Source organism: Tetrao urogallus, assembly GCF_951394365.1.
Source record: "Tetrao urogallus genome assembly, chromosome: 13".
In the NCBI taxonomy this organism is placed as follows: Eukaryota; Metazoa; Chordata; class Aves; order Galliformes; family Phasianidae; genus Tetrao; species Tetrao urogallus.
The window spans coordinates 8,086,524-8,109,175 of record NC_136826.1 but is presented as its reverse complement, the minus strand read 5'-3'; the positions used below and the strand labels follow the sequence as shown (position 1 = coordinate 8,109,175).

The following is a 22,652-nucleotide window of genomic DNA, read 5'->3' as shown; positions in this document are numbered from 1 at the left end:
CTCAAGAATGGGCTGTTTTAAATTACTTGAAGGGATTTTTTCTTTTCTGTCCCACCTGCAACCTTCTCAGCTAGCTGGTACCCGCCAGCTCTGGAGGGTACAGCATGCTTGTCCGTGTGTCCATGCAGCTTTGCACTTTCATGTGAGCCTGCAAGTGGAGAACAGCTCTGCTAGCAACTGTCCTACCCACGAGGATGACACTGGAGGATAGTTTGAGGTGGGCTGAGCCAAGCTAATGGGGGAGCCACAAGATGGGTGTGTTTCCATTTTCCACAGACCGTAGAGATCAGGTGTCCCTCCCTGCACATCTGGCCTCTCGTAGTGGCTCAACGTGTAGGGGTTGCAAGTGCAATATTGGTAGTAGCAAAAAGAATGGCTTTGGGGCTGGGGCTTTACGCACTGTAAGACGTAGGTGTTGCTTCTGTATGAAATCTCCCTTTTCCTGGTGGTCTTTCAGCAGTTGGTAGCAGGGTGATAGGTCACCTCAGCATTTTGAAATGGCCTCCTCTTGACCATCATTTCTTTCTCCTTCCTCCCCTTTAATTTGTGGCTAAAATAATATAGTAAAGGAGATGGTTCTGTATAGTTAAGGTTGCAGTAATGCATATTCTTTGTCATGTTATTTCTCCTGTTCTTCTGAGGTGGACTAAAATGAATACTAACATTACCACTTGCTAAAGTGAAAAATGGGAGCCGATCGAGGCTGATGTATTAATCAGGCTTGATAAGGTGCCATATATTGGCTGCTTGTGCTTTTACTCTGAAGGCTTGTGCTAAAATGACAGAGAAGGACAGAAGGTTGAAGTTAAATGGATTGTTCCTTTCTCTGAAGCAGAAAAGGTCTTTCAGATGTAGTAACAGCTACTCACGCTGGGGGGAAAAAGAAATAACACAAAAGAACACCACCAAAACTCAAGGCTTATTACCAACTGTAGGATTGGGTGCTCTGGTAACGTGCTGCTATCAAGTGTGTATCTGTGGGGACTACTTTGCCTGGTGCTGGAAGCTGTGATTACCACGTTTCTGTCCCACCCTTGGGAAGGCGCTGCACAGCAAACGTGTAGAGCAGCACAGTGGCTGGAAGTGCCAGCAGACAGCTGAACAGGGAACAACTGAAATCTGGTGCAAGTATCAGATGGTCTGATAAGGAAGCTGCACTGCTTTGGTCTGGGGAAGTGACTTCTAACAGTGAGTGAGAGCCGTGCATGTACAGGAAAGTGAGGCTCAATCTGGTGACTAAACTCCAGCACTTGGTGCCATGGGTTCCCTGAGCCCTGCAACACAGGCTTGCCAGGCAGGGCGGTGACAGTCAGTGGCTGCTCCTTCATGTGACTCTCCTGGTGTGTGACACTTTCCAGCAGGTGCCAGATAAAGCTTTCCTATCAACTTGCATGGTTATTCGGATGTGACTTCGAGGCTAAAACTTAACTAATGGTAATCAAACCTTGATAGCCAGAAAGGGCCAACAGATTAACAGTACGGCCTGTTTGTACCCTGCATTAACACACTGCAAAGCAAAGAAAGACTTTGTCTTACCTGGAAGTAGATGGGAAGGAGAGCCCTTCCTCTCCTCCTTACCCTTACAACCACCCACAGCTCAGTGTACAGTTGTGCATGTTTTAGGGACTGTTGATGTTACTGTGTTAATTTCTATGATTTGTTGTCTTATGTACAAACACTTTTTAAAGACTTCCTCTCCTTTTAAAGGATGCACTGAGGCATTAGTGTAAAAACAAAGTTAACCTGGTTAAATAAAATTACTGTACAGAAAGGAGATGTGCTTAGCTGTGTGAAAAGCTGTCTGGCACTGGATGGAGGAGCTGTTTGGAAACCAGTGTGCACCTGGGGTGTGGGTCTCCCTGTGCACTGCTGCAGCTTCCAGCTTTGTGTCGCCCTCTGTGGCCGCTTGAGAAAGCACGTGGGAAAATGCTGCTGTGCCACAGCTCCTGCAAAGGCTGTGTGTTACCTCTCAGCTTTGAGAGGATTCTCACTTAGCTTTGACGCCTACCATGACTTGACAGTGGCTTTATGTATGGTGAGGGGAAGAATCTGTTTTTCCTTGGTTTTAGCTCACAGTATCTATGAGTTCCTAGGACAGGGAGATGCTAAAAGATGCGTGGGATGAGATGCCTGCTTGCTCAGTTCATGTGAAAGGCTGGAGGGAACATAAAAGGAAGTGATGATAAGGCAGTGGTGATGTTATTTGGAAGCTACATTAAAATCTGTCTGGGAAATTGTTTTAAAGCAATTTTCAGTGACTTGAGATGAAATCCCATTGTCCTGAGCACAGTCTGTCTTTTCTCTAGTCATGGTGGGGAAGATCCTACCTTCCTGGAAGAGTTCCCTGTGCTGTGCCAGGCTGATTCACTGCAGCAGCTGCTAAGCTCACTGTCTTGCTCTTCAGCCTCTGTGTTTAAAAATAAGTTTTACAGAGTTTAGTAGCTTTTCATCTATCTCAGGAATGTTAAATAGGTGCTGTAGTGTTAGGTGTTGGATGTAGGCTCATGTATCAGCATGAGGAAGTTAGATTTCCTCTTCAACTTGCAGAAATTGTTCAAGTTCAGTGAATAGTTACCGTGGTTGGAGGCAAAGAAACACTGCATCTTAACGATGTCTGTGAGGGCTTGGAGACAATGCAGAATATTAAAATCTGAAGGAAATCACCCAGTATGAGAATGTCTAAAGGAATGAAGGGATTTATCCTGAATTAACACCTCATCAGTTTGGTAGCACTTACAGAGCTGAGTATTCTGTAGCACTTCTGATTTATGGACCAAAAGCAGAGGGCTGTCCTTCCTCAGAAGAGAGCCATCCTCAAGTGCTTGTCAGTATCAGGCTATATTCAAAATGCCCATGACTTTGAGCAGAAGCTCATCTCAGAATGAGACCGTGCTTAACTTTCTTGCTTGCTTCTGTGTTAGCCTCAGGTCTGTGTAGAAATGCCTACAGCAGCAGTTTGTTGTGTACATCTCATAGAAACAATATCACATGCCTGGTAAGATTTAACTAGGATATAATGTTGAAATATTTGAACACTTTCACTTCTTCAGAAAGCTTTACTTTTCCTCAAGTATCTGATTGAATAGTAGCAGCTGTCTCAATTTCAGAGACTGCAGAAAAATGTCCTGCATGGAAAATGCAGACATGTTCCTACCTTTGGTGTACAGACCATAATAAAACCCTCCAACAATAGAAAAGTCTAACTGAAATGGTGCTAGTCTCTTATTTACTGTGCCAGTACACAGAAAGGCGAGCTCAGTACAGTGAGTTTCCATCTCTTCCACCAGGCAGAAGTGTTTAAGAACCTTCTGCATGAAGGAAAAGCTTCAAGACAGTGCTAGCAACCTTCAGGGCTTTAGCATGGAGCAGGGAGAAGCCTCTTTGCTAATGGTCATCTCAGGCACTTCAACAGGTGACAGGGAGGGAAGCTGGGAGAAGGAGCAGAACTCAGTCACATCTGTCTGTCTTCTCATGTTATGAGCAGTTACCTGAGCCTTCCTTTTTGTCCTTTCACTGGCTGGAATTGGTTTCAAGACTTACAGGGGTATCTTTTTTTTTTTTTCCTTCCCCCAGGGTTTAGCAGTTGTTCTCAAGTGGAAGAGGGTTATTTCAACTTCAGGGGAATTATGGTATTCAGCTAATAGTGTAACAAAAAGAACTGTTGTTACTTCAGTTCTCATTAGCTTGCAGGTATCTCTTTCAAGAGGTAATAACTGTGGTCTCAAAGTTTACACACCTGCCAAAGGCTGCTCCTGTGTGTAACTCTTCTCTCATCCCCTTACACAGAAAAGTCAGCTTATAGTGTAGTCAGTTCTGTGCCAGCATTATCTTCCAGGTGCACTAACTGTTCAGTAGTGGAACACATACATGAGACTAGTCTGGAGCTCATGAATTTAATACAACTATCTTTTTTAAAGCAAACACTGCAGAGAGGTCACTGCAAAGCCTAAATGGCTTCCAAGTTGCAAGTATTGCCTCACATACTTTATTTTGCTGAGGCCCCTTCTATAGAAGACATGAACTGAATGCTGTGACTTGTTTTCCTTTGGTAAAACTACCTCATTCTTATGAAATCCAAGGAGCTGAAAGATAAATAGCAATACTTACATCACAAAGCTCTGCCTATGTAAGCAGGTCTCCAGTGGAAGTCTCTTGATGGAGATGAAAGACTGAAGGAGACTTCTGCAGCCTCGTTCCTAGCACAAAAACACTCAGAGAGGCTCACTGTTTGAGTAAGGCAGATCTATTTCAGCACCATAACATTTTATTAAACTACACTATCAAAATCACATTGATGGCAGGGAGAATGTTGCTATCAGTGCATATTTTGTGTACTAAGACAGAAGTCAGAGCCTGCAGCACTTGCTGAGGAAAAGGATGTTGAAACAGAATGCTTCATAGCCAAAGAGACGGTAGAAAAACTCTTCTACAAAAAGGAGGGCAGTTAGGGGCGAGCTGAAAGACCTAAGGGCAACGCTTCAAGTCAAATCAGTCAGGGGAGCTATCTTTTAAAGAGTTTACCTGTTACTGGTGTTTGTTAGCTTCCTCTGATACACGAAGATGGTGACAAACAGCAGTTTCCAAAGAGCATCCCCTGTCCCTGCAACTGGCTGCTTGCAAACCCACACAAATATTGTGTACTGCTCCTTCACTTGTGAACTGTGATGCACACGCTTGAATACAACAGCTCAAAGTAGACTACAGTTATAAAAACCTGCTTTGTCTCCTAGAACACACAATAAAAATTAGCAGAAATACATACTATACAGAAGTTAAAAAAAAAAAGTTGTTTCAAACAAATATTAGAGTACACCAGGTTGAAGTTAAAAAGTCTTACTTCTAACACCTATACAGCTATTTCTAGTCTCCCCCTGCCACTGCTGTGAAACATGCCCTAGCAGCTGCTGAAAGCTGCTGTGTGGCCCAAGCAGGACACCTGGCAGCCTTGTTATGGCAAGCATCCTGAGGAGCAGGTCCTAAGAAGTTGTTTTTTGTGACAGGCCTTCCGAAGGGCTGCAATTAGAGGTTACTATGAAATAAGGCTCTTTTTGGTCCTCGTATGAAGACTCATTTCAGCAATGTGTTTGGAGCACAGTACCGCTCAGAGGACAGGCTTGTGCCAGAGTGCTGGAAGGCAAGGATAGTTTGCATTCAAGAGGAGAGGAGCTCTATATACACCAGTCCCAATGCCATGGGTCTCTCAAATAGAATATTGTTTTAAAATAACGTTCTCAAGCCCAGCCAGCTGGGGTTCTGCTTCACAGAGGTGTTTGGCAGTGCATCGGCGTTTTGGGTTGTGTCAGTAACACCCTTCCTTCCAGGAATCGTCCACAGTGCTTGGCGTGGTTTTTGCTGATTGAAGAAATCTGGTTTGGGAGACAAAGAATCACTCACAGCTACAAGAAACAACGTTTCCATTGATTGCACAGGAATGTGTTTGAGGCTTCAGCTTGCACTGGGCTTTTGCAGCAGCTGCCTTAGGACAACATCAGCACCTGCCCGCCTCAGGTAAAATGCAGCAGCCTCTCCCCCCAGACCTGCAGCTACTTCAGCAATGACATATTTAACCTGCTGTGCTACATGATGAACACTATTGTGAGTTTTTTTCTCATGCCAGAGTCAGAATAAATACATTTTTCTGGCAAGAGTGGCTAAATACATGAAATAGCATCAGGCTGTATGCAGAGTGCTGCTACAAGTTAAGCACTTATGTGTTTTGTTTTCAAGTAGATACAATATGGGTTAACTTAAGGCTACAAAGGGACATCTACACATCAGAAAGTCACAATGCAATATTGCTTATCAATCTGAATCATAGATCACCAAGGTTGGAAAAGACCTACAAGATCATCCAGTCCAACCATCTGATGTAGAATCAGCTTAATTTCCCATTAAAAGTTTACATTAAAACTGCACGGCAAATAGCTGTAAAAAGAAAAAGTAGCTTTTGGCAATTTGGTAGGGGATTTGCCATACGTGGGAGTACAGCAGATGGCTGGGGATGATGGAATAAGAGAACACTTAGCTCTAATGGCACAAAGCACTCTGTGCATATAGTTGGTACAACCATTTTAAAGGCTGCTTTATTCCTTAAAGAGTTTACGCTCTGACTAAGGAGCAGTTGCTTTAGACTATCTACAGACCTCAGATATCCACTGTTTAAATATTTAAGTATCCAATCATAAAAACTAAAGAGTTAGGAATAATTGTTCAAACCAATCCAATTGCACCACACTGAGTTAAAATACAGCCTCTCAATCAGTTCCTTGTGCAACAAGGACACAAATTACGGGTCAGGGATAATTTGGGTTCTGCTTTCAAGCTTTTGAAAAGGGTATGAAGTTATTTTAATGACACAGGACAAAGAACCAAGGTTTGTCCTAAGTATATGTCTATTATACCTACTTTTCAGATTCTTCTACAAACTCAGTGGGCCTTGGAAACTGTCCTAGCTAAAGATGGAGGCAAAGTCAGTCATTCAGGAAGATTATTATATTCCCAGTAAAGAGAGTTCATTTTGGGAAGTATTTTGGGAAGATGCTTTCTTTCCTAAAGCCAGAGGTATGCACCAAATAAAAACATGCCATAATGTTCATCTCTTGCACAAATAAAGTTGAGCCCACAATTCAACCATTTCCCAATCAAATGGCTTAGGAGATATAATCAGTAGCTCTGCCTCAACTCTGTGCTTATGGCTCTCTTTTAAAAGAAATCCAAAATGAGTATTGCTCTATTAAAAAGTTTCTAATCTGCGCAATAAAGGCAGAGATTGAAGCCTGCAAGGCTTGAAGTCTTACCTCTTGGACGGCGGCGTCAGCTTGCTCTTGGGCACTGAAGTTCCTCCAACAGATGTGCGTGCTTTCAGGGGTGCATTTTTTGCCACAGTGACCAAGCTTCTAGAAGTGGAACTGCCACTGGAAGGGCCTGTGCTAAGGGAAGATGCCTGTGGCTTTCGAACTCCGCTGACAGGAGCTGTGTAACTGCAAGCTTTCACCGGCTGCCTGGGTGTTAATAGAGAGTTTGTGCATGACCCAGCTTTCATTGGTTGTCGCACTGTTAGGGGAGACTGGCCAGCACTGGAGGAATACCTGAGCTTACTGGGAGCCAGACCTAGAAACGGAATGAGAAATAACAGCTCAGTATTTTAAGAACACAGCAGGGTACTGGGCCTCTTAAGGGCCTCCGTGTTTGTCAGGAAGTTTTAGACAGAAAAAGAAAAAACAAAACCAAACGATATCCACTACAGCAGTGTGTAGAAGTGCTGCACTGACTTGCTGATGGTTGCTGAATTCTTGAAAGTCGACTGCTGGGCACCTGCAGATCCGACTCCAAGCTGCGACTGCTTCTCACAGACTCCAAGGCTCGAAGGCTCGTCCTGGCCAGGTTGGGCATGCTGTGGCGCATCTCCTCTGAAATCAAGAGCAAGTTCACCACTGGCTGCTTCTGGTAGCAACCAAGATGTGTAACAGTATGGACTACTCCTAGAAAAATCCATGCACTTAAGGTAGACAGGTGTGTAATTAATTCCAATCGACTATTCCCAATAAACAGCAGTTCTTGAAATGAACACTTCAAAAGCAGTGTGCCCAGGTGGCCAAGAAGGCCAATGGCATCCTGGCTTGTATCAGGAATGGAGTGGTGAACAGGTCTAGGGAAGCAATCCTGCCCCTGTACTCGGCACTGGTGAGGCCTCACCTCAAGCACTATGCTCAGTTTTGGGCACCTCAGTACAGAAAGGACACGGAGATGCTGGAGCAGGTCCAAGGAAGGGCAACAAGGCTTGTGAAGGGCTTGGAAAATATGCAATATAAGGAGAGACTGAAAGAACTGGGGCTGTTTAGTCTGGGGAAGAGGAGGCTGAGGGGAGACACTTGCTCTCTTTCAATATCTGAAAGGTGCTTACAGGGAGAGTGAGGTTGGTCTCTTCTCACTGGTGACAGGTGGCAGGACTAGGGGAAATGGCCTCAAGTTGCACCAGGGTGAGTTTAGGTTGGATATCAGGAAACTTCTTTGCAGAAAGGGCTGTTAAGCACTGGAATAGGCTGCCCAGGGAGGTAGCTGAGTCACCATCCCTGAATGTGTTCAAAATCCATCTGGATGTGGTGCTCAGGGACACGATTTAACAGCAGGTTGTTAGTTAGAGTAATTGGTCATGGTTAGACTCAATGATCTTTAAGGTTTTTTCCAACCTGAGTGATTCTATGATTCTATGATCAGACTCTTCAAGACTGTTTTTCCCTTCCATTAACATAACTGTGCCATTAAAATACAGAAAACTAGTATGACTAGTGGCCCTGGCAGGAAGAAAACGATTCCAAATAGTTCTGTTATCCAAGCAAAACAGACACACGTTTTAATTACCCCATGTCAAAAGCTCACGACCGGCTCACCTTCACTGCTGCCATACTTCAGCCGGTCCTGCATCGGGCTTTGCACAGATCTCCGCGGGGGACGGATACGAGAGGCGGAGGCCCTGCTATAGTCTGCACTGGAAGAAGGGGACTGACATCTGGGGGAGCTGAGCGGAGACGGTGAGTATCTGTGAGCACTGCGGTACGACAGGGAACAGTCGTAATCGTCCTCGTCCTCCAGGCTGTAGGTGTCGAACTCCTGGTCGCTGTAGGTACCCCTGCGCAGGGAGTGCAGGGAGGCGCTGGAGCTGCGGCGCGATACGGACGCTGAGCTGGAGGCGCAGTCCTGGCGGAGACCTGCAGGGGGGTGGTAATGCAGCTCCACGTCATCCCACCTCACAGCAAAATCTCCCCACCTGCGTGCAGCGCTTCGTTAGAAGCGACGATTCTGCTGGTCGTTCACCTCACTTTGGAAGGAGGCCTGGGCTGATTTAAGTATCTTAGCAAAGATGTTCTCAGCGTATTGGATCTCTAAGCTGGAATAGCATCACCTATATCAGTACTGTGTCGTCAGAGCGAAGGGTTAATATTCAAAATGACCCAAATTGCTCCTTGTGTCACATACACGAGTAGCAACACTGCCAGAGTGCGCATTACTATACAAGCTGTTAGGTAAAATACATACATGAGTCTAATTTACAGCATGAATATTTTAGTGCAATTAACATGCACCCACCTGCATCAGCCACCTGCATTGCAACAGGTTGAAGCACAGATTTGAACTTTCACCTTGCAAGCGAATAAATACCTGCTTCTCACTGTCTGCCTCTGCTTGGCTTCCTTGTAGCTCCTCACCCAACTGGTGCCCTTATAGAAGAAGCTTTCCTGCCTACCCAAACACAACCACTTCTTACCAGTAACTCACTTAGCAAACTGATTGAAGGGACTTTTAAAAAAAAATGAGCCAGTTCACATTCTGAAAAACTTCTTTTCTCTCTACAAAAAGTGCTCATTGGAAGGAAAACAGAACTTCATTCTTATTTCTCGCGAATCTAACGATGAATTTGCAGAGGCCAACAGATCCAACTGCTTTGTTCCACCTCAATCTTCAATTAGGACCTTATTCAAATCCCACTGAGGTCAACAGAAATTCCAACCAATGATTTAATGGGAGCTGCATCAGGGCCCTGAAATCCCCCCACGCTACAACACAGATGCTTTATGCCTGGTTGAATTTGCAGAGCCATCTCTGAGCATTTTAATTTAAATTGTAATTTCAGCTCTTTCAGTTTTAGTACTTCCAAACTCTGGGTTTGACTCAACACAGCAGCAAACACAGCTTGTAACATTCAGTGCTCCAGCCAGCTTCCAATGTGATTTCAGACTGCAGTCAGGCAACTTCGCTCCAAAAAGAAATAAACTTACAAGGGAAACACTCAGCTGGGTTATTTTTTCAGCTGGAACACTTCCCCAAACCTACACACGCTGCAGCTGCACGGTTGCTCCTGTTGGCTAAGCAAGGTAACAGCAACCAGACCGGTAACTGCAGGCAGCTGCTGCCACTGCCCTGAAACACTCACAAAACACCACCTGCATTTGAGAGGCAGCTGGGATAGAACAGTTTGAAGGCAGAAGGCTGCTGGTATGTTTAACACGGCGGGGGCTTTGGATAATATCTTCAAGACCATCCCCTGCTCTAGGAGGTTTAATCTTGAGAATGCTGCACCACTGCTAAGTTGTAAGTGGCAATTTGTGGCTGTGGACTGTTGAAAGGAAGCTCTAGCAAAACACAAACATTCCAAATGATCTATTAAACCCTTTTGTTGTGGGGGGAAGAGAAGAACAGCTGAAATGCACCTACTTTTCTCTACAATTCTAAGACTGTACCACAAAGGAAATGGCTGTCACGTACTTTCTTCCTGAAGGCGTGCCATAACCTGGACATCAGTCAAGTCCTGCAGCTTATATCCCATGGAGATGGAGTCATCAGATGTGCTCAGCTCGCTGTCCACAGATGACTGTGAGCTCAGTGCAGAATGCATGCTTAAATAACCTGTAGGAGGGAAAAGGAAGAACAGAAGAAGCATTCAGGCATCCGCATACAAAACAAGGATGAGCAGAAGAGCATTTATCCCTGTACTAATAACCAGTGCAGTTACAAAGCTGAGGTCTGATGGAAATAATGAAGAAGTTAGCAGTGACATGAGAATACCCTGCTCAGCTTTTTAACCTGCAGTTCTAAGGAGGCAGATGTCCTTTGGGTAGGGAGAAATTTGCCACCTTCTGGACAGAAGGCAACATAGATGTTACTGCTAAGTCTGAGCTTACAAATAGTTTTTCCTAAGGTCAGTATTCATTCTTTCTGCCTGTTCTGAGAAAGGGACACCTGCTGATCTAGATATTAAGCAGAAGTTGCAGGATGCTTCTGCCAGGGTGTCAGCTGGCAGCCGAAGGACAAAAAGGATCCAAGAGGCTTTCACACTGCGGTACCTCAAAAATCAGTCCCACACATTGCTTCTGTAAAGCACAGTTTATGCAGGGTTACCTCTTCCTCATCCTTGAGGTTTATCTGTTTCCTTCCTCTTATCATTAACTACGCTCTCACAGTGCAAGATAGAACAGGCGACGAAACCTTTACAAAAACCAAACTGGAAGGATCTTTCTCCCAGTGAAGTTTTCCATACGTCAGGCACGAGAAAGAGGAACAAATAATTTTCCTTCAGAACAACGATGTAAAAAACCAACATCATCATCAAGTGCAGAATGCTATCTGCTAGCACTCCAGTTTGAAGATGCTCACAGATGCAGAAGTAGAAAAGTAACTGTGGCATAAGGGCTGTGTGTGCATGGCACAATACGTGATGCCCTCCAAAGCAAGGCACTCCAGCACTGAGACTGAACTTACTACTGAGGGTTGCACCTGTGGGATGCAGTATAATGAAGAATTTCAGGTGCTGCAGAAATACTTCACTCTGATTAAAAGAGGAAGGCTGATGCTCTGATGCAAGGAACAGCTAACGACAGAGCTCTGAGTGCTGAGCATCAGTTCAAAGCCAGGAGAAGGATAACAGACTCAACTTGTATTAGTTCCATACCACTGCTTTGCATGGTACAGCTTGGAACAGTTGGCAGAGTTCAAATTTAGGCGCTGATATTATTTGGAAACGCTCGGTGGCAACAGAAGCACAGAAAAATCACCTCCAGTAAGAAAGAAGATGGGAAAGAAGAAATTAAGAACAATTTTATAGACCGTAAGAATCCTTCATCAACTGCCCTTCAAGCGTTTCATTCTGCTGACAAAACAACATTAGTAAAAAAAAAATAAATGAGTGAGAGATGTGGGGTTAAGGCAAAGTTCCTCCTGTCACATTCTGAGTGCCCACCAGAACAGCTCCCTATGGCAAAAGCAGGAGCAATACCAGGCCAACACTGAGCTCTTTGAAAGTAGAGTACACACACTGCGTGTAGAAAAACTGCCAGGAAAAAAAATCCAAGTTTCCTGATACCAACCAACCTCACAAGAAAGACAAGGAACCTTTCTTTTAGTACAGATAAAAGAAATTGATTTAGAGCTTTTTCCCCAGAGATTTCAACTTGTGAACATAACCAGGTGCAAGTGCATCCTTCTGTTTACAAAACAGAGGCCAACGTTCATTTCTATTTACAGCAGATCTCCTGCAGCTGGGAAAACACATCTGCAAGGCATTGCGTTGTTTCAAAAAAGGTTTGTTCAACATCAAGTTTCAAGCCTGAATCTGTTAACATGCTTTGTTTTTAAACATGCAAATTAGGATATAGTGATCCCACAAAGGGGAAGAGAAGAAAAAACAAGGAAGATTCTTTTGATAAGGAGCCAACAGGCAAAGCTTTTGGACTTAAACAGACCGTGAACTGCATCAGGATAAATGACGCTCCTTGACAGAGCCTACATGGACCCTTCAGGCAGCAGCTTACAAGCAAATGCAGCCTAGAGGCCAAGGCATTGAGAAGAAGCTTTGTTATTATAGCCAATGCAGCCTTTCAACAGGAATTTTGTTGGAGTTGCCTCTGAGTTAGGAAATCCTACCCCAAACACAACTAAGTCTGATGGAGAGCTTTTGCTGTTTGCCTTTAGTTGTTCACTCACCCCATATGAAGACTTGCCCTGGAAGCTGTGCCTTCTCTAACAAAGCACAGGGCTTCTTTTTTTGTCGTCCACATTAACCAATATTTTCAAAAGAAGCTTCGTAAGCTTTAGAAAATAAAACACACACACACACAAACCCAACCAGAATCCAAGTTACTTTATATAACTATTACCTACATACCATAACATTATTCAAGACCAAAGTGGGTCAGTTTAAAAATATATTAAACGCTCTAAAAACAAAACCACAATATAGCTACAAGACATTTAGCATGCAAGGAGGTTTTCTCCCACATAATAGATGAAATCTGGGTAAGAAAGCAAATTAAAGTGAGAAAACCCCATGGGTGGACTTACAGCTCTTGACAGTTTTTCCCCTGTGTCCATTAGTAACACTCCTTGCATTTTAAACACCACAGGTTGCACTGCTCTACTGTCATGCCATACCTGAGCTGCCACAGGTTAGTAGTGCTTTGTTAGTCGATTTGAGATGCCCAGGAGAGTTTAGTGCATTGCTACAGGAGCCTGTCTCTGTATTCAAATTATGTGCACTTGGTGAGGCCAGAGGACTGCAATACAGGTTTTTCCATCTACTGGCTAGAAGGAAAAATACAGAAAAGCCACAAAGGTTATCAAATTGTGTTTCAAAACAAACAGTAAAAGATAAAGAAAGGCATAAGGTCAAACAAGATTATTAAATGTCGTAGAAGACGGGCTTGGACTGAGGCTTCCTGCTGGCAGCAGGCAGAAGGCGCAGGCAGCAACACAGCAGCCCTTCCCTTGGCCTCCTCTCCCCTCTGCTTTGTTCTGACACATTTGAAGAACTCCAGGAATAACTTCTGACAAACTCTGCTTTGAAGATGTTCCACGTTCCTGCAAGTTTCAGTGCTGGTCTTCGAAGGCGGCTGTTTTCATAAACACCCATCACTGTTACACCTTCCTTTTAAAGAGCATCACTGAGCTTTATGTTTTATTTTGAATTCCTAACGATAGAATCAAAAACATCAAACCATAAAAAACGGTGACTTTAGATTAAAAGGAGAGCAAATGAGTGTGAAAAACAGCCATTCTGAAACATTCATTCAGTGCAGGCACTTGCATGCGAGTTACAGAAACACTCCCAAAGGCAGGCAGCAGAGCTGGGCACGTCCATGCTCACTGAATGTGGAAATGTGCAGCTGCAACACTCAGGTAATGATTCTCTATGTGATCTGCACGTTTCCAATTGCCCACCACACCCTCGCAATGAGGAGAACAGTAGCAAGGAAAATTAATGAGGGTTCACTATATGAGCAGCTGTAGGTTCCCCTCTGCTAACAAATATTAACTGTTTTAGTTAAAAAAGGAGAGGGTCTGCCAATAAAGCCCAACACATTTCGGTGAGGAAGCAAAGAGTTAATCAAATGAGCCCTCATTTAAATTGTTAAGTGCAGATGTTTTATAGAAGCAAATGAAGTTTGAGAACAAACAGTGGTCAGTTATCTTAAATCAGGAATTTCAAGGCTAAGCAGCTGCCTGTACAGGAAAGCTGTATGGTAGAGAAAGATGCACAACACAGAGACGTGTTATTTGTTCTCTTTAGCCCCATCAGTGCCTTGGTTATCTGTGATTCAGCTCAGAGCAACTTTAAATTCAAACCAGGAGCATATGTGAAAAGACAAAGGTGGGATTACCCACCAGATGTTTTCCAGGTGATGTACTACAGACACGTAGAAATGAAACAACCTCCTCCCCTGTGTGATGGGGTAAACTATGCATCCATTCCAAGAGCTTTTACATCAGAGAACCGTTAACGTGGGATTGAGCCTTCTGTGCTCTGGGAAACATCTGTGCACCCCATTTTAGGGGATGGTAAAACTGGAGGAAAGAATGTGCCCAACTCACACCATTTCTTCAAGTTACAGATTTTAGCACTTCTTTATCGTAAGTTCTCAGCATCAGACAACTATTTTACCCAGGTAATAACGTAAGAGAAAGCAAAAATGATCAGCACTAGAAACACTCAACCATACTAGAACTTTCTAGATAGAAAAGAAAGCTTTAATGATAGATTTAATATAATCACCCCAAAACCACGATTTTTCCTACAAGTTTTTATATTCAAGGTCTCTAAGTATCAATGGGCCTCAGTTAGGAGTTTGAAAACTGAAATGTCTTTCAGTGGTTTTAGGGTTTGTACATAAAAAGACGCACGGAGGCAGGACACAAGAGCGAGGCTGTGCAGTCTATCACTTGTAATCAACACGGCATTGTTTACAGAACAAACTCTTACCTTCACCAGCTGATAGGGTGTCACGCAGTGCTGTACAAACACACAGCAAGAGCACAACAACCCAGCGTGCCGCCCCTACAGATATCCTGCAGTGAGGTGACCGCAGACTTTGCGTCTCTCATTTTATTGCTCCTCAAGGATAGAAAGCAGGCAGGTGGAAATGAAAGCCGCGATGCTCGTGGTTTACATACCTTGGTCCAGCCTGCTGATGAGAGTCCGGCAGGCGGTTTCTGTCTCAGGGCAGGGATTGTCCAGCACCTGCCGGCACCACAGCAAAGGCGAGCCTGTCTTCTGATGGACAACAGATTTCCTCGGGGACACATACAGCCTTTGGGAGGACAGGAACAACACTCGTTAATTAACTCACGCACCAACCTCAGGAGAAGCACTTACAGAAGCGACAGAAAAGTCATCCCAACTAAGAGGGAAAAGGTTAAATTGCAAACTGTGACCTGGAAAGCAAATTGATCGGCATGGCCGTTGAACTCTAATTTAGAGACTGCTTCACAGAGAAATACGTGCACAGCTGCCAAAAGGCAAGGTTCAAGCCTAGCATGCTAAACTACTGCTGAAACTAAGTTGTTGAGCACCCATTTCCATTTGGCTTGCTGGCCATCATCTGTCATCCCTTCCTTCACCTCTCCCACCCAAAAAACATGCGTGAATGAGATGACAAAAGCTGGTAAGGGTGAGGAGCTAATTCCATCTTCTTCATCTTCTTTTAGCAGCCTAACTGCTTTTAATGGTTTGTTTGTTTAAACACACATGCACACAAAAAAGGCACAGCTCTGTACTGGGAAAAACCATTTAATTAAAAGCTTTAGAGACCTTTGAACAATTAGAAAGTAGAACTTGGAGTATACCAACTTTTCTTTTGTAGGCTAAGCTTCTGACAGCTGTAATGTACCTAGCATCGTTTTGCACATACATACAGGATAAGCCTTATGTATAACCAGATTTAATCAGCTTACGGTCTTGGATGACTTACAGCTGATCACCTGTAAAGCAGCACCTTCACCATTTCGGAAGCACACAACTTCTCTCTGGAAATGCCATGAGGTGAGCTCCCTGCACGCCTGCACACACACTGACTTCACCATCAGAGTGTCACCCAAACAGCCCCAATTCAGTCTGTGCAACCATGGCTCACACAGGAGTTTGTCTGTACCAAACTTTACATAAAACCACATGCAAAATAAAAACAACTCCAAAAGCTACTTTGCCATCGACAAAGGAAATGCTGAGAAACGTCAACACGAAGATTCCTGTATGTACAGCACTGTCTTTTATGACAGACCTCAAAAGCAGATCTTGCTGTCTGTGTACCAAGCAGGCGTTACAACTGCTCTGACTGAATAAAAGAGAAAGAAGAGCTCTCTCCCTGGGTTTATTTCACAGTTCACACTGAAAAAGCAGCATAAAACCAAAAAGAGGCCAGCAGCCTCCTTAGGGCAGGGCAGGGCAGGTCACACTGCTCCCTGCTTATTTTAGATTATGGGAGACAACCTTGCTCCACTTTGGGAAGTCCTCACACTGCTCCGCTCCTCCTCAGAGGTTCCTCGTCGTGATGCTTCTCCCCAGGAGCACAGCAGCTGAGAATGATGGCACAGGAGCAGAGCAGAGCAGAGCAGCCCATCCTGCAGGCAGCCAAGGGCTCATTCCTCAGCTGACAGCTCTATTGGCCACAGATGGTCTCACTTATAAATTAACTAAACTCAATTAAGTAAGGACAACTCCATTTTTCAGAGCACTGCCAGGCAATTTATAGATGTCTTCTGAGGAATCGTGGCTTGATTTCAGTGTCAGTTTTGCTCTTTTCCTTTTTAGCAGCTCTGGGAAGGCCATAACTTGTAAAGCCTAACACAAAACTCAGAAAGGGACACTAAGCAAATAGGCACAGTTTGATATATCAGGATTTGCTGTGTAATTCATCAAATATCAATGAGATTTTCTAATGTGCCTGTAAAGAAATCCTTGGGCAATGCATGCTTAGTTCCTCCTCATTACTGCCCACGTTTTCCTGTTCCATATGAAGTATGCTGTGAAGTGCACCTTTGGTAAGGGGAAGGCACTTAGTTGTGCAGCCAGCACAGTGTGAGATTCTGCACAATTCACAATATGCAATATTTGCACATGCCAGCTCACTAAAAGGAGAAAATCCTCCAGAGATTTTTCTCCTGGGGTTCGCTTTGCAGGAGGATGGATGAAGCTAATAACCACTCTCAGCTGATTTTGAACATAGCACCTTAAAGAACAGCCTCAAGAATCTCAGAAATACTATTAAGGCAATCTTCTGAAATTGCACACTTTGCTATGAAAGCTTCCTCACACTTTGGCAACACATCAGTTCAATTACAAGAAGGCAAGCCAGCAGTGGTTGCACATTAAGGTCAGAGCCATACAGAGCATTTACACCAGTCCAAATGCAGACTGCAAGATGAGAATTGAGACTGCAGAAAGAGCTGTGACCAATTGATTTCTAAGTTAAATCAGAAACAAAACGGATCTCAGTTGTTACAACACACCTGGTTTATTACACATCACCTGCAGCAGCACCAGCTGTAGCTGTTCCAAATACGCTACACACAATAGCCATCTGGGATGCAAGGAGAACCTGAGGTAGCTAAATACATTCAGAACAATGGAGATGTAAGTGCACCTTCTAGGGTACACCAAAATTTCTCCATATCACGTGTAATTCAAGGCACTCACGTTCTGCTCCTTTCCATGACAGCCTTTGGAGATTCAGACCTAGCACTGTGCTTCTACTGTTCCAGCACCAAACCTAACACTGCTGCCAAACAGAAATGCCAATAACAGCAGTGAAAAAACACTGTCCAGGTGTTGAGAGAAGAGAAACAGGAAAGGAAAGGAGAAAAGTCCTCACACAAAACAGCTCAATTCACAGTGCGAGCTTTCATTCCCCAAAACAGCATCTGCAGAGGGAAACTAACACTGCGTAGCAAATCCCAGAAGAGGCACTGCTTCTTTGTGTCTGTCTGGTGAGTAACTGCTGGTCAAAACACCGAAAATCGAGGCATCAAGGCAAAGCAGGTCTGAACGCTGTGTTAGCTTAATGTCCTGACGTGAGTCTGCAAGGCAGCGTGGGATGCTGTGAGCACTGCACTACAGCACCGCCACGGCACCGAGCAGCTCCTGCAGCTCTCATGCAGCACATCTGTCCTTGTGCCGTGGCAGTGCATGAGAGCAGACAGCACAACCGCCATCAGAACGGCTTCCTGCAGCTAAGCAAAGGCACATTGCGTTGTTAAAACAAGCCAGGCAAGGGGAAATGTTTCTAAGTCATCAACGCGTTAATGCAATAGAGGCAACTGATACAGCTAAAAGTACCCCAGCAGCTTGTCTAAAGTCTGAAAAGCTTGCAAGTTCCTGCTGCTAACTCATGCACTTTTTGGCAAAGAAGGATCACAGAACTACTGCACGGCCTTTGGAACGTACTGAGCGACTGCAGCTCTCCCCCAGCCCTGTCCCCAGGGCACTGAGTTGGTGCAACACCTGAACTCTGCACGGGAATCACACCTCCATTGGAGGGAACGTCTCCCAGAGCTCTCCCATGGCTCTGTGATGTGAAAGCAGCTGACAACAACACCCCCATTCAAACAGGAGACAGCACGGAGCGAAAGGCACAGCTTGTTTTCAGCTGAAATTCAGGATTTGAGGAATGGAAACCCTGCGAGGTGCAGACATAACAGCCACACAGGGGTGTGACATGCTAGGAAGACTGCCCAAAGGCCATCTTACACTTGTTCTTCATCCTGATGGCTGAATGAATGGATGCATGGAGGAGGCGTTGCTACTCATTCCAGCAATGGAAAAACATGGGTCAAAAGGGACAGGGGTAGAAATAGCCCAATCCAGAAAGCAGAAAGAGTGAAGTTGTTCAAGATGTTCAAGACCTGCCTGGATGCCTACCTGTGCTACCTGGTGTAGGGAACCTGCTTTGGCAGGGGGGTTGGACTCGATGATCTCTGGAGGTCCCTTCCAACCCCTCCAATTCTGTGATTCTGTGAAGTCTGACCTCTTCAATACTTCTACCATTTGTTTCTCCCTTTTGTGCAAAGTCTCACTCACAGGAAAGGTTTGTGTTTCAGGGGTGGCTGGAATCCGAATTATCCTGCTGCAATTCCAATCACATTGGAAAAGCGAGGGACCATTTGCAAAGCGCAGAACAGGCAGCATGGGAACACATAACAAAATGCCCAACACAAACCATGGCGTGAAGAACAACGAGCTCCGTTCACAGACAAAACACAACACAGCCATTACGCAGGGAGAGCGGGCAGGGATGAAAACAAGGCAGAATTTGCCTGCCTATCTGGTTAGCTCCCCTCTGCCCTCCCACAGCTGGGGAGCTGACGTGCAGAATGAGGAGCGGGCTGGAAACCAATACGGGGCAGGGCCCAACGCAGCCAGCAGCACACGATGCCCACGGCTGCCGGATTGGCTTCAGGGAGATTTACAATTTTGAACAGCTATTTGAGAAAGCGACCTGAGGAAACAAGTCAAGGGACAGAGACCAAGCAGTACTGAGTTACAGTCACGGTGTGCAGCGCCCTACCTCATGTTTCACCCATCCCACCCGTCTGTATGTTACACAAGGCAAGCCCTGCTGATGCCCTGCGGTTATGGGAAGGTGGGGCCAGAAGGACAGTGCTGGTACAGCTGTGGTAGGGATGGGAGAATGCAAAGCCACCGTCAGCTTCCCAGATACTGCCCAAAGTCAGAACTACCCACGTATACACGATGCGCTTCAATCGCAGCTGCAGCTTCTTTCCTCACGTATAATATTTTAATTGACTGCCAAAATAACAATACAGTAAGCTGCTCACTCTGACTAATGCACTGCCTGACATATCTGGCTATTGCTGCTGTCCAGGCTGTGCAAAATCCCACCAATCAACAAAGCCACCTTATTAAAGTTGATCCTAAATCCGTAAAGCATTCGGGGTTTTCTCTTTAAATAAAAAAAGCCCACAGACCCACTGCTATCTGGCTCCTGCTGACAGGACCCTGTGCGGATCTGCCAGTGCACGAGATGTTCATAAGAGGAGAATGTGAGATATTCAGCAATAAGCACAGACCTTCACTACTGACTTTATGTACATTAGCTCCCACTTTCACACTCGATAGAGAAGAACATAAGCCACCAACTCAAGAAAAGATCAACCAACTCAATGGCTGCACTGCCCAGCATTTGCTGCCTGGACAGATCTCCAGCTGTGCCTGCTTTCTTTGTCAAGACAACCGAGTTCTGACCGCCCAGGAGAAAAACCACATTCATCGATTTAGAAGAGCACTTCTAACTTAACACATTCCTTTCCAAAACTGATGCTGAAAATAAGTCTTCCCTCATCTTGACATCAGAAAAATGCTTTCGCCTGGTTTTGAGTAAAATTTGCAATTCAGATTTGAGCTGACATCATTAAGTTACCGAGCTCTATTCCATCTACAAACAAAAGATTATCCTCAAAAGAGCTAACAAATTTTTTTAGCAACCAACCAGGAATGCTGTCTTCACTGCCAGATTCACCTCCAGCTGAATAAGCTGGAGACACAATTTGCAGATCCCTGAGGCTATCCTAACAAACTCTTAATTTTCAGAACTCTGGGTAAATCCTTACACCGCAGCTTCTGCACAAGAAGGAATTACTCTCAAACTTCAGCTAGCTTTGGCAGGGCACTGGAAATTCATCTGCTGGTTTATCAAACAGGCTCTAACCGAGGCAGCTGGCAGAGTCCCACAGAGTGAGGGCAGTTAAGGATTACATCATTGATCTGTTTCAGAAGACGTCTGTGAACAAAAGAAACCAGCTAACTGCAAAGAAACCAGGTTCGGGAAATGGAAGCGTATTGTCATCTTAGATTCTACCAAAAGGCAGCTTCCCAGCGTTCTGAGCTGGCTGTATTACCAAATCCTGATTTAAATACAGCATCTGATGCTTATGCATAAAAAGATTAAAAATTCACTGCATTATCCATAAAGACATTAACAGGGAAAGGAATTTTTATATGCATGCTTCAGCAGCTTAAAGGGGAAAAGTTCAGCCTTATAGCTCAACACATTTAGGGGAAAAAACGTTCCGGAACAGTGGTCTTAAAATAAGAACAATCAATAATGAAGTTGCATTCTTGCTGCTGAAATCAAAGCGGTCTGTAGGAACCACATGATATCTTATAATAAAGATTGCATGTTTAACCATAGGAACTCACTGCAGCACTGCAAACCCTACCTATTACCAAAGTTTCAAAATACATACCAGCTATCTTCTTCTTCATTGCAGTTCTCAAGTTCCAGCACTTTCACTTCATCCAGAGCCGTGTTATTCAAAAGGCTTTCTATATCTCCACATTTTCTGTTGGGATTTTGTTGGCTTGTTTTAACCGTGGGCTCAGTACCTGCAATGACCAGGTTCCCCATCAGCTCCGTGCTATTACTCCTATCCACACGTGACGAACACCTCACGTTATCATCAGTCTTCATCTCCACCTTACACGTGTCAGACGACAGCTCCCCAGGGGCACTGAGGCAACCGTACTGCGTTTGGGCGCCTATGTCTTTTCTGAAGCAGTTGTTCTCCCCCTCCTCTTTTCGGATTTTGCTCAATTTGCTGTGCAGATCTGCCATGATTTGCAATTCTTGCTTCTCGGCCATCGCGTTGATGCTGTTGTTGATTTCCATCCCGTTGAGCCCAGAGTCGTGGTTATCCACGCCGGCGCGCATCTCGCTCTGCAGCGCTGTGCCAAGCACACTCCTGCGACTCCTCGTCCTCAGGTGCTGGTTCTGGATCTCCAGCCTCCTCACCAGCTCCTGCAGCTTCCGCACCTCCTCCAGCTCCGGGCCCACCTCGCCGGGCACAGGCTCTGTGCCGGGGCCCATGGCGGAGCTCTGCATCGGCCCTCGCCCCACGTCAGGCTCCAGAGCACGGTCCTGCTGTATGAGCGGGGCGCTCCCAGGAACCACCATCATCTGAGACACACTGCTTCACTGTAAGACAGGAAAAACACATCAAGCCTACAGAAACGTGCGCAGTATTGCAAAGAAATGTGACTTGAACGCCAAAAAATGTCAACTTTCATAAGAATAAGCAAACGGTATCAGGGCACAAAGTGACTGAATTGAAAAACCTAGCAAAAAAGAACAAATGAACGCCTTTTAGGAGGAAGTTTTTCACATGGAGGGTGGTGATGCACTAGAACAAGTTCTCCAAGGAGGTTGTGGATGCCCCATCCCTGGGGGGATTCAAGGCCAGGCTGGATGTGGCTCTGGGCAGCCTGGTCTGATGGTTGGCATCCCTGCGCATAGCAGGGGGTTGAAACTAGATGGTCATTGTGATCCCTTTCAACCCAGGCCATTCGATGACTCCATGATCCTAGAACATAACACCTTTAAACACACGCACTAATTATTTTATCCAGCTCAGATGTGTAAGTGCTCTGCTGCAAATCAGAGCAGATAAAAGGACGCCGATTTAATCACGCACAGCAGTTCAGCTTCCATCTGTTTACAAATGAAACACACGAGAAAAACACCGACCGAGCAAAGTCAGGAAGCACAATTAGCAAAGTACTGACGTCAGATAATGACAGCACGAAGCAAGCGGCAAAAACAGCCTTTGTTCGCTCCCAGGTCTCCCCTGCAGAAACACACACACACACACATACACACACACGACGTTCGCAGACACAGCGGTGAGCCGACACAGAGCTGCTCCCGGCGATGCATACGGACAGGAGCCGAGCGGAGCTCAGCACCGCCGCTATTTTACCGGCACGTTCTGCCGCTGCAAGCCGAGACGGAGGCAACTGCTCTGATGCCAACACAGCAACAAAACCACGGGTAAGCAAATCGCAGCACGGATTGGGTATCCCGGTAAGTTTTACA

At 45.1% G+C, this 22,652-nt stretch overlaps 1 protein-coding gene across 1 annotated transcript; it reads right to left on the bottom strand.

Annotated features, from left to right (window-relative positions):
* Nucleotides 1-5,299: 5,299 nt before the first annotated feature.
* On the bottom strand, nt 5,300-21,737 carry LOC306951379 (SLAIN motif-containing protein-like; the record flags this gene model as incomplete). Its single annotated transcript, XM_079541866.1, has 8 exons — nt 5,300-5,366; nt 6,798-7,110; nt 7,272-7,409; nt 8,391-8,708; nt 10,264-10,404; nt 12,925-13,074; nt 14,941-15,077; nt 21,028-21,737. 8 exons carry the CDS (start codon nt 21,735-21,737, stop codon nt 5,300-5,302), a joined length of 1,974 nt encoding a protein of 657 aa, XP_079397992.1.
* Between the last annotated feature and the right edge of the window lie 915 nt (nt 21,738-22,652).